The 12,563-nt window shown below is 47.6% G+C and overlaps 1 protein-coding gene across 2 annotated transcripts in view; it reads right to left on the bottom strand.

The window, feature by feature from the left end:
* Nucleotides 1–12,563, bottom strand: part of PACS2 (phosphofurin acidic cluster sorting protein 2) — a 47,292-nt gene that overhangs the window by 13,457 nt on the left and 21,272 nt on the right. For both annotated transcript variants that reach the window (XM_031061657.1, XM_031061656.1), the window contains exons 14-17: nucleotides 11,816–11,922; nucleotides 11,006–11,160; nucleotides 7,688–7,798; nucleotides 5,646–5,754 (exon numbers count right to left, since the gene is read on the bottom strand). In XM_031061657.1, coding sequence (XP_030917517.1) covers nucleotides 5,646–5,754; nucleotides 7,688–7,798; nucleotides 11,006–11,160; nucleotides 11,816–11,922 — 482 coding nt within the window. The remainder of the gene's footprint in view (nucleotides 1–5,645; nucleotides 5,755–7,687; nucleotides 7,799–11,005; nucleotides 11,161–11,815; nucleotides 11,923–12,563) is intronic.

The following is a 12,563-nucleotide window of genomic DNA, read 5'->3' on the forward strand; positions in this document are numbered from 1 at the left end:
GAATTAGGGGGCAAAGACAAGAGGAGGAAGAGATGAGCGAGGCGGAAGGCAGGCCAGAAGGGCCTGCAGAGCCATTGCTCCCTTCAGTGGCAACAGAGGTCAGAGACAGACCCACAGGGTGAGGAGAAGACCACAGGAGCACATCCACATGTTTGGAGGAGCTACAGCTCAGCAGAGGGAAGTGACTGCACAGGCAAGACACACATTTCTCAGTGACTGAGCACAGGAAACAGGTAGGAAGCACACAAACACTTCTCGTGTTTCTCTTCCTGTGCATCCCCCAGTGCTCAGAAAAATCCATCCAGCACTGCTTTCATCCAGAATTTAGCTGGGAGTAGCATAAATACTGCAGGTCTTTCTGTGCTGTTTCCAGCATGGATCAGAAATGCACCAAATGCACAAAGGTTGTTAACCTGTGTGATCAGCACAGGTTGGACACTTTGCTCTAAGCCCCAAGGAATGGATGCCATCAAACTGCAGTGAACATGACTCAGCCAGAGCTCCCTCTGGTCCGAAGCAGAACACGACTTTGCAAACAGCCTCTCGCTTTGGCTCAGCTCTGCTGATCCATCCTTAAGGCAAAGCCAGGGCCTTTGCTCCCTTCCTACCTTACACCCTCAGGCACTGCACCCTTGCTGTTCTCCTCAAGCACAGGACAAAGTGACCAAGTCCCTGATTCCGTGCTGGAAGGCAGAAAGGTCCCATCTTTGCAAACACCTCTGCAAACACATCTCCTACAAACAGGATGTTTCCAGCTCCAGGTTTGCAAAGGGAAAGGAGAAAACCACAGAGCTGTTGGGAGAGGCACAGAACAGAGGCTCAGCTCTCTTCTCCTTCCTTCAGCTCCTTGGGCTTGGAGGCTGGCAAAAAGTGAGTCCCACTCACCAAGCTAGGGAAGCACCACAGCCACCCAGTCATCTCTCAGCTACTGGATGGCTTTGCTCCGAGCTCTGAACAAATCAACCAAGTCCAGTTCCAGCAGAAAACTCATTCTCGTTCCCCTGAGAGCTCTGATTCCCACTGCAGAGAGCTCAGGGGCAACTCTGAAATACATCATTTGCTTCAGCCACCATTTATCAGGGCCCACAGAGATGCACAGGCTGTTCCTGAAGCAATCCAGCTGGATTTCAGCTCAGCCAGCCTAGTCCTGTCACATATCCTCCTGGGAACTCTGCTCTTGCACATGTGTCTCTGGAAATGCAGCTTATCAAAACAGCTGTTCTTCTTGTGGATGAGAGAAAAGATGAGATGACCATGCTTGTTCTTAATTTCTTCCTTGATGCTCTTCCCAATTTTTGTTCTTCAGGATCTCAAGATCCCAAAACATGAATTCAGAATCCCTTCACCTCAGTAACAGCTGCTTCGATTCTTCCTCCTATCACAGCCCTGCAACTAAAATATCTCCCATCTCTGGAAAGGCAGCTTCCCCTCATTACCTCAGCTGCACAGATTCCCAGGCTGCAGAGGGTTAACTCCACATGTCCAAGGCTTTTTTTAATTTTACCCACAGGGCTTCTGAAGGCCCTGGTACCTCAGCGGTAATTTAAAGCCAGACCTGGCCCAAGTTTGTGATTTTTAGCAATAATTGATGTGTCATCTCTCTAACCAGGAGGGTCTCAGGCACCACCTCTACTCCAGTCAAGTCCTGAAGAAGGCAACAGAAAAGAGAGGACTTCTGTCACTGAAGGACTGTCAGGACTCTGGGCCATTTCAGGCCAGGCACCACCACCACTCACCTATGACATGAAATCTGTCCTGCCCCCTGGGCAACTCCAGCTGTCAGCTGGCTAACACTGTCCTGCTTCCACCAGGGCCAAACCAAACAAGGGACAAAGCAACACCTGGTCCTCATGACACATCACATGAGTCTCCTCTTAGCCTTCCCAAAAACCTCCTTTCCAGCATCTTCACTTTCCTGTGGTGGGCTGGACATAACCAACAGGACATCCATCATTTCTTGAGCCTTGACTCTCCTCTGCTGCACTCCTGTTGCATTTCCAGCAGCTGCCCAAGGAGTCTCCTGCAGTAACCAGCAAGATAAGATGAGCTCTGCTGAGCCAGAGGAAGGACCAGGCCCCTCTTGGCCAGCCAGATTCAGGTCCAGCAGCTGCTGCAGGGTGTGTTTGAGGAGAAGCACTCAGAGCAATGACCTGGACTGCTCAGCCACTGAGACACACAGCAGGCAGGATCAGTGTAATCTGTGCTCCTGCCCAGGAGCCCTCCAATCCAAGGGAACTGGGAGCAAGAGCAGGGAAGTGCTCCCAAAACCTTTTGGTAAACACATAACCAGGCAGGCAGTGATCCAGCCCTTGCCCTGACAAGTGACCAATGCCTCCATTTCCAGCAGCCAGGCTGCTCCCCAGATTCATGCAAGGGCTATCCAGAAGCCACAAGGCATGAGCTGTGCTGGGCACTGAATTACAGTGGGTGACACCAGCCCAGCAGTCCAGCTGCACTGGGAATGTGTGAGAGCTGATTCTCAGGCCTCAGATACCACAGGGTTTCTTTCAAGAAAGCAATGCAGAGACACATCAGTGACATGCCCCTCCTGGTGAGAGGCCCACCCCATCCCCAGGGTCTCAGCTCTCCAGGTGTTGCCTGGATTGCACTGCTCCTTCAGAATTCAGTAACCAGGGCTTCTCCCAGAGCTCACAGATAGTCAGTCACCCAGTGTAACTCAGAGGAGCTGCAATGGCACTTCATTTCCTTTGTGAACCCCCTTCCTCACAGCCAGGCCCTGTGCTTTCAGGTAAGGTCAGCAGATGCTGCAGAAGACCAGGACAAAGCTTTGGCACCATTGCAGTCCATCACAGGCAGTTCATGCGCCAACCTTTGCCATGACAAACAGAACAAGGGCACGGGGAGAGAGCAGGGTCAGAACAGGGACAGCTGGCAAGAGAGTTGTAAAGCAGCTCATCACATACAGCTACATCCTAGAGACTGGCTGGGCTTTCCTTGCACCACTAGGACTTGTTTAACAGAGCAAATGCCAGGATTCTGGGAGAATTCTTTTGCAATGAATTTGTAGGTAGTGCTGCTTGTTTCTACCTGGACCACTGCCTTGAAAGCTGGCCTTGGAGAAGTCTGACCTCAGGGGGGAGGGAGTTGCAGTAACTTTGTGTGCTGAGTACAAAATAAAAAATGCCCAATAATCATATGATTCAAAGCAGGGGACCCTGCAGAGCATGGGGGGTTTGGAGGCAGCTCAGAGAGCACAGCTCCACTGCCAGCACACATCTGTCTTCTCTTTCTTAAGCTCAGAGAAGTCCCATATGTTTGGGGTTCTCTGCCAGTAAGAGACCGGTTCTCAAATTTTTGATTACAGGGAGGAGATTTGCTGGTGTGCGCTCGGACACTGCACAGCTGATCCCCACCCTGAGCCACTGAGTGCCACCTACAGCACTCCAGCTCCAACAGATGGGAACTGAAAAGCCTTTTCTCAATCCTGATCCTTCTGGAGCTATGCTCTATATTCTGATGGCTAAGGGAAAAGGCAAGAAAAAAACCCACCTTCTCCATGCTGCACTGCTCTAAGCTACTCTCTGAACAACCCCTTCATTCCCACTCAATTGACATCCTGGGAACCCAAATGTGTGGTCCAAAGGCACAGCAGTCACTTTCAATGCTGCATTCTGCCAGCAGATGCCATGGTTTCAAAGCAGTGAGCAGAATTCAACCCAAAGCACAAACTGTGCATCCCAGACCTGCAGGACCTGTTAAACAAGGCACAAATCACCAGTTCACTGGGAAAAGAGAGAGGAGCTGGGAGAGGGAACCTAAAAGGAACTGATACCTTATGGTAAAATCAAAATGAAAGCTCTTTTTCCTTTTCAGCAAGCAACCAAAGAAAAAGATAAATGTGTTATTATACTTACAACAAAGTGATACATTTGTTTAAATAGTGCTAATGGAGACACAATTTAACAATACCCTTCCCTAAGTTGCTGCCAGGGACAGAGACCCCCATTCCTAACGGAAGGCACACGGGAGACAACTGCCCATGCTCCACTGAGAGCCTCTGACTCACCCTCCTTTGCTCTCGGGGCACTGACCTGAAAGCAGAAGTTATTTTAGGGCAGACACACAGAAATACTGAGAGATTGCAGGTTATGCCAGAGTCTGACTGAGTTTCAGCAATCTCTCTTCCCAATAACCTCCTAAATGAAAACTATGAACAGCTTCAGGCGTGGCACCAGAGTCCAAAGGGTGTCAAACCCAAATGGATCAGATCAGCCTGGTAAAGCAGTCCTGCACACTGCTGGGAGGGATACAGCTCAAATACATTTCAGCTGTTTTCCAATAAAGTGCTGAATTGACCTTCTGGACACATTAAAAAGTCAAAACCTTTAAATGTGTTTTAATGACACAAATGAAGCTGTAACAGGATGGAGGGGGCAGTGGAAAGCAGTGCAGAACCCAGCACCTGAAGGGTGCAGAGGAAGAACCAGGCAGCCTCAGAAGGGATTCCCACTGCACTGGGGTGTCTGAGCTCCCTGCTGGTAACCAAGGTAAGCCTTCACACCAAAAACTGAATGCAGAACTGAAGGCAAGAGCTTCAAGTGCTCTGTAGCTCTTTAAATTTCATCCTTATTATCATGTTAACTTTAACAGAAGTCCACAAATACATGAAGAGACTAGACTAGTGTCTTTTACTTGACTAGTCAGTCTGGAAATACAGGAAAAACACGCAGAATGGGTGAAATTTCACTGAATCATTTCTGCACAGTAATGTGAGAGCAGACAGGAATTCCACAGGAATGCAAAAGCAATATACTATGAGAATTTCCAAAAAGAAGGGGGAGAAGTGATGCTACCCACACTTTCAATTTCTCCCAATTCTTAGGCAAAGGAGACACTAATAAGGGATGTTAATGGACCAAAAATGAAAAATCAAATAGAATTAATTAAAAATTAACAACATCCGTGTCTCACAGGGACTTGCTAGTCCCTAACTGAGGAAACTCACATCAGCTGAGTTCAAATCTATCATTCTCCTCTGTCCCTTGATAACAGTGCTTCTCTACCCTTCAGTGACAGTTACTCTTCCTCCTGGACCATGGCCACAGGAGGCCCCACTTACTCCTGAGTCTTGTTTTCAGGCCCCAGTCCTCCCTCCTACAGCCTGCTTATCCCTTAAGAAAAGCTGAAATGAAATCTGTTGAATGTCAGCCCTCCCCAGCAGGAGTCCTGGTAGCTTGCAACTGCCAATCAACAAGGATTTTGTCTCTCCTGCAAGAAGCTCTGCTATTTACACTCCAAAAAGAAAGGGGCTTAGTTTCCTAAATGCCAATGTAAAAAAGGTCAGGTCTCACAGAAGATACTCTGTGGGAGAATGCCAAGGTCCAGTCTGACCCACCTGAGGTCTCTGTGGTGAGAGATCTCTGGAACCTAAGCACATAAAACCTGTCCATCCCCATCCTGCTTAGCCTGCACTTCCCCAAACCTCTTACATCTTCAAAAAAAGCAGAATATCTGCACTTAAAGTAACCCTGCTGCTGTAGATTCCCTGAGTGGAACACACTGCTGGGTGCAGGCTCCCAAGGGCTTTGCTGTTTGGTTTTCAGACTGCTGGCACGACATGAGAACAGCACTTTGCCGTCAAGCAGCAGCTCGTGCTGGGAGCCAGCAGGACAAGGGGGCCATACCTCTTCTGTTTGTAGGTCAGCATGGCTTCAGCAATGGGCAGCTGGTGAGCACAGTTTGCCCCTGCAATGTACTGAGTTATCCGGGACACGACGTCGGGCGCATCCGAAACTGCAGAGAACACAGGGAAAAGCATTCAAGTGACTGCTCAGACCATGCCCTGGCCTCCCTCAGACCACTGCCAGCCCTGGCCTCCCTCAGACCACTGCCAGCCCTGTTCTTCACCTGCTGGTGCTGCCCAGCCAGCTCTGCACCTTGCACAAGAAGCTCTGCCTATCCCAGAGCGCAGTAAAGCTGAATCTGTACTCAGCATTTCTGACCAAATCTGGGGTCTTTTAGATTTATTAAAAGCTTTTCTTTGTCCCTGCCCAGAGTCAGCTTTAGACATTTCATGCCTTGGCTGCAGGTGTCTGCTGAAGAAAGTGCCTGGCCATGTCTCCCAGGTGAGCTGCTCTTACACCAGCACTGAGTTACCCGAGTTTCTAATGAACTCATGGCCCTGCTCACTTGGGCAAAAAGACTGAGGGGCACACAAGGGTAGGAAGAGCACAAAGATCCCGTGATTTTGTGAGACTGTGGTTCATTCAAGTTGACACAAAGACATTTCCTAAATGCCTTCCATACTTCTTTGGTTTCAAGCAAAGAGCCTCAACTGTGAGATCCCAGGAACACAAGTGACCTTCAACAGGCATTTCCATACTTTAAAATGGGCATTTCAACCCAGACTCTTTGTATTTGAACAGTGAACTGGTAAGACTTATGGTTCTCTGCCAAATCTTCTTGTGCCATTATGGAGTTCCTGTGCAGCTGCCACCACACAGACAAAAATGCAGAATGTACAAAGTCTGCACTATACAAAAATGAAGTGGACTTTTCCTTATAGCATGCAATCAACTAAGGAACAGATATGGCTCTTTCTGGGTTTCTACAGGCAATGAAGTATTCCTAATTCAGACACAAAAATCAAGTCTGTATTGACATTGTTCTGCATTTTCAAGTGCACCAAGTAATTAAAGGAAACCAGTTCCATACACCAGTTCTTCCCTGAATTCAGGATTAAGGGAAAGTGTAGCTTGGATAGCACACTAGGAGATTTCTAATCCAGCCTCCTGCTCCAAACAGGGCTGACTTCACCTTCAGAACAGGGTGCCCCAGGCCTTGTCCAGCCATGTCCCCATCTGCTGGAAACAGCTCTGAACAATTATCCCTGAAGAGGTCTCTCTCCTCCTCTCATGGCTAGAGGACTTCCAGGAGCATCCTGGGAGTCTCAGGAACTCTGCAATTCCAACAGGGAGAACCACATTGCAACACTCATGGTGCTACACAAACTTCAAAACTTCTTCCTTCTAATGAAATTTCTGTGTGGGCAATGCTGCCCACAACAGCATCAAATCTCAAGCCTTCATGTAGCCCTGAATGTGGCAAATCCTCCTTTCTCCTGTTCCTTTCCATTCTTGAGGAAATGGAGGAAGAAACTGTAAGCATTCATATTTTAAACAAATTAGTACTTTAACTGAAGTAAGGCTTTAATCTGGCCTAGAACAAACTCAGATCAGAACAGGAACTTGTTGGTCTGACCTAGGGCAGCTCCCACTTGTTACCACACTGGTGAAGAACAAAATTCTTCTTTAATGAGAATGTTTTCAAGTCTGCTGGCAGGATCTTTCTCATACATAACTAACAGAAGTTAATCTTCCCAGAGCTTCCAGTTTTCCAAACGTTTTAGGCTGCACGGTTCCTGAAGGAAAGCAATGTACTGAACTTAGGAGCAAGACCTCCACATCAAAGAACAAAGCTGAGAGCCAGGTAAGAACAGCATGACTCACAGGCAGCTAGTTAATGCCTCTGAGAGCCCATAACTGATTGCAAACCACCGTGGGCAAGACTTAGAAAGGTCAGCATCTGAAATGGGAATGTGGTGGAGTGAGGAGAAAAGAGGAACAAAACCACTTGTCTGCTTCCTCTTGTATTTACTTGACCTCTGCTAAAATTACTCACTCAAGCTTTTCCATCCCACACAGGCCAGACAGACACAGAGTCTTACCAGTGGTTTGTGCTTCAAGTTTGTTGAACAGATCTCTCCAGGCTAGATCTTGGAAGAAGTTGTTGTATCTATAATCTACAGACCCCAGATACTTGGCCACTGGATGAGAGCCTAAGAAAGAAAGGAAAACATCACAGCTGTGCTCTCCAGCACTGAACACAAGCATGGCTTTGATCGGTAAGGAATTAAACCCCAAAATCAAAACCACACTAGACACCTCAGAAATAAACTTCTTCAATTATAACCAAGTCATTTAGTCCAGCTTATCTCTACAAGAGCATGCAAACAGACTTCCCAGTGCAGACTGCTTCAACACTCTGCTATCTTTCACTTGAACCTTCCCCCTACCAAATTAAATTTTAAAAGGCCATAGGAAGCAGGACTAGGAAACTGCTGAGGAAATAAATTATTTGGAAGGCACAAAGGCTCTACAGCTCTCCATGTCTCTCAGTTTTGCAAGCAGCTCTCCCAAACAGCCCTTCCTGCCCACAGGCTGCACCTCTGCCAGGAGGGGCCAGACCCCTTCCTCCAAGCACCATTTGTACCCCACAGCTGTTCTGCAACACTGAGAAGAGGCAATTGCCCCCAGGCAGGAAAAACAACCCAGGGAGGCTTGTTTAATCTGTGGAGAAGGGCTATAAGCTCAATAAATAGGCTGCAATTTGAGGCAGGAAGCAGAGCCCAGGATTACAGGACCCAGTGAACATTGGCACGTGCAGCAGGTCCCTGCTTACTCTGCCTGAGCCTCGTGGCCCAGCTCCTCCATGAGCACGGAAAGACCTCCTGCAGAAGCTTTGTGTGTCCAGCCTCCAGCCCTGCATGGAGATCTGACTGCATACTTACACTGAGCAGGACAGGGAAGGTGTTCAAGTGACAAACTCTGCCCTGGGAGGGTTCATTGTGTCAGGCCACCTTCCTTTTAGGCCATCTGTGTCCCCAAAACAGACATCATCCCCTAGCCACTACCTCTGCAGTCTCTGAACACAGGAGAAAAGGTGTGCCAGGATCACCCTGCCCAGCCAACCTGGCAGTCAGGCTCAGCACCAGCCCTGTACATTTACACTCAGCCATGAACCAGCCTCAGAACTCCTCTTAATCACATTATTTTCATCCTTCCTGCACACCAAATTTGCCCATCAAGCCACACTTCCAGACAGCTGAGTTAACTGGAAACCTGACAAATCCCTTCAAGACAACCCCAGTTGCTTAACTGCCCTCACCATGGCCCAGGAAAGTTCTGGTGGAAAAAAAACCCCAAACAATAAACCCACTGTCTCAGTGCTCCAACCCTCCAAGCTGATTTCCAGCCTTCAAGGAGAGGTGAAAGCAGGAGGTGCCTCTGAGCTGCCCTCAGGGTCTGTAGAGGCTGGGACCCCACATTTCCCCTGCAGGGGAGTTTTGAGCAGGGCACACAGCACAGCTCTGCACCCTGTGCTGGAGAAGCTTTCCCACACACTGCACATGGGAACAAGCAATCATAGCAAGGCTCCCAAGAAGTCCTACCCATGGGATCTACATAAAATGTTAAAATACCCCAAACAGCCAAAATAACCCCTCAACATTTTATTTTCCCCTTTTCAGCTATGATACAGTGTTTTAGACAGCAGAGGAGTCTTACAGCCATGGAATCAGGGGCATGGAGCAGGACTGAATCTCCCAGTTCATGTATTTACAGACACTGAGCATTTCTGATTGCTAATAAACCACTGAGGGTTGACCCTTCTGCCACCAGAGTGTGTAGCTGTGGGCTCAGAAGGTAAAACCATCCATGGAAAAACCCTAGTTCACCACCAACCCCATTTCAAAGGTATTGCAAGCAGCAGAGAGGCTTTTCCTTTAAGACATTTATGGCATGGTCACCATTCTGTCTTTGGTGCTTTTTCAATTGTCAGACATGAGAGGTGGCTCCTCAATCACTTTAATGAACTGCCAGTGAGCTGGCCAGAAATAAGCACTTGATCCAATCAGGAAATACTGCAGACTTCTGTGGAAAAGATCCTGTTAGAGAAGTTCTATATTTAAAGTAGAATCTAAAAAGAATTCGCAGTTCTAAAGCATTTCATTATCAAAGTGCCTGGTTCATTTTTTTCTTTTTTGATTACAAAACAAAGTTTTAAGATTAAAAAACCAACCTAAACCCAAACACTAGCTAAACCTTGTGTTTCACTTTCAAAGAGAGAGTATTTTCAGATCATTAAAAACTGCAGGACAGAAAACTTCTTCTGAGGCCAGGAGACAGTCAGCAAGTGAGCAGCAAAGTCTCAGACACAGATTCTCATGCAAAGCACATTTAACCTTGCAGAAATTAATATTTTTTGGTTTTACTCCCTAAAGGGCTCTCTCTTCTCTTCCTGCCAACCACTTTGGAAACTAAATGCCTTTTTTTACAGAAGGATCCAGTTCTTTTCCTCTGCCTTTTTTATTTAACTTTAGCAAATGCCACCACTGAATGGACAGCCTAACTCCAGTGTTCATGGTGCTGGGCAGCAGGTTCTGATTCCTACAGGAACTTCCATCAGCTGCCCCCAAACCCAGAAAACTGAAAAACACTGGCAAAAAAGTGCTTTTCAAGTGTTCTGTGGCTTACATCTCTTAAATGCTCTGTCCACACAAGTCAAGGCCTGGACCCCACTAGCAGTGCCCAGACGTCCCTGCCCACTGCACCAGTGACTCCCCTGCTTCCCAGGCCTTGCCACCATCACATTCCTGACTACACCAGGACCCTGGTGCTGCTATCAGTGCACTCTACCTCCCTCACCACAAGCAATCCAAGCTGGGGAATGTTCCAGCCCAGGCAGGTTTGCTGAGCTGCTGAACGGGCAGAGATAAAGTGAGGGAAAAACCTGAGCAGACCAGCACGAAAAGTAAAGGTCAAGAGATGCATGTAATTTGAATAATTCAAATTCTCAGCAGTTTCAGAGCCTTTTAAAAATTTTCAACCCCTCCTCTTAACATTTTCTGAATCAAGCCCAGGGAGGCCAGAACAGTTATTGCTTTGGGAAACGTGGTGCCCACTGAATTTAACATTTCAGCCAGGGAAAAGGGTTTCCAGAACAATTCTGTGCATAAGAGTCTCCCTGTATGGGGAGGAAGTACAGAACCCCTTGCTTCAAACAAAAGGCTTACAAGCAGACTTTGCCATCAGGAACTTAGAGGTGAAATTCACTCCCACAAGAGCAGCAACACCAGCACTGCACAGTCATGTAACAATTTGCCTCATTTAACCTACAGCCAAAGCTCCAGAAAGGCTTCTCCTGAGGGAACACAGCACATTTCACCCATTCCCCTCCCTGTGAAGAAACACCATTCCTTATTTACCTAGAGGGATGATCAGAAATTTCATGTAGCCGAGCCAGTCGGGGGTTTTGTGAGACAGCTGCTCTACAAAGAGCCTCAACACAGCACTGAGGTAATTCTGGGCTCCTGCCACTGCAATTTTAATTGGGTTTGGAGGCTGTGAATTGCAGTTACAGCTAGACAGAAAAAGAGGAAACATATTTGTAATTGTGCCTTCAACCACGTATTTCAGAACAAGCAGCAAAAAAACCCAAAACTGGTTAATAACAATTATAGCAGAAGAGAGTTTGTTCAATACACAAGGCAATATTGCAACAATTCTCAGCAGCTTAAAACATTATTAATAAAATACAACATTCTTCAGTAATTCCTTAATTGGTCTCCCTGCTCCTTCTTTTGCACATTTTGATATTCTAGAGGGCTGGGCTCAACTGTCTAGGTTAGGATGTACCTACTAACTGCTGGGTCAGAGAACACACTCTGGTACCCACAGCCCCCAGCAGGTAAGCAGGGAGTGCCTTCAGAAACTGAGGAATTATTCTGGGAATTGCTTGGAAGGGAGACCAAGAACTATTTAAAACCCCTTTATTTGTTTTGCACGCACTACACCCCCAAGGCAGCCTCCAAGGCACAGTCTCTGATAATCACTGCTGCTGGTGACTTGCATGCCCCACACAAGGCAGAACAGCAGAGGTGGTGAGTGCTGAAGAGCCACACAATTCAATTCTGACTTCAGGAGAGCAGACTGGAAAGGTTTCATGCAGCAGTTGAGAAATGAACTCGCTGAGTCCTGGGGCACAGGAGCTGAGAGGCTTTTAGGTGAGAACTTACTATCTCTGTATCCTGGAGACAATTGTGCTGAAAGCTGCCTGAATATCAGCAGAGGAACATGTGCAGACCACTGGCAAGGTGTGCTTTTGCAAGACATCTGAAAGGTACTGAGGAGAGAACAGAACATTTTTAGTCATTTTTTTCAGTAGAGTTTGTCACAAGAAGAAAATGTGCCTTCCCCAACCTCCTGGGTATTCTCACACCCACTCCTGGGCACTCTCCCTGTGTCTGAAGGTGATGTGGCTATTTCAAAAATGCCTCCTCCCTGCACAGCAGCCAAAGGAAAGTTCTCCTAGAAAAATGGAAGCATCTTCTCGACAGACACAACACCATGCCCCAAAGATGCAGCACAGTTTTTACAGCCACAGAGGGCAGGGCCAGCAGAGCATTCACTGAGCAGACAGCCCTGGGAAAGAGCAGACACTGCTCACCTGCCTGCTTCTGGCAGTGCAGCTGCAGCTCTCTGATTTCCATTTTAAAGAAATGCAATGCTCTGCCCACCCTTAAACACTGAAGAAAGGGAAGGGTGCTACCACACCCATGTTCCTTGTGAGGGACTGTTTCCCCTCCATGGAGCTGATGGGGGCACCACACACCTCAGGTACACATGGACATAATTATGGCACTCAGTAATTATCTCACACTTTCAATTTCTGCATGACTGATCTATACACCCCAGTCCATATCCCTCATGCCCTCTGATACTGCAGGCACAAGCTGCCAGAACCCCTGGAAGGTGATCTACATC

This window comes from Geospiza fortis, unplaced genomic scaffold, assembly GCF_000277835.1.
Source record: "Geospiza fortis unplaced genomic scaffold, GeoFor_1.0 scaffold5, whole genome shotgun sequence".
NCBI lineage: Eukaryota > Metazoa > Chordata > Aves > Passeriformes > Thraupidae > Geospiza > Geospiza fortis.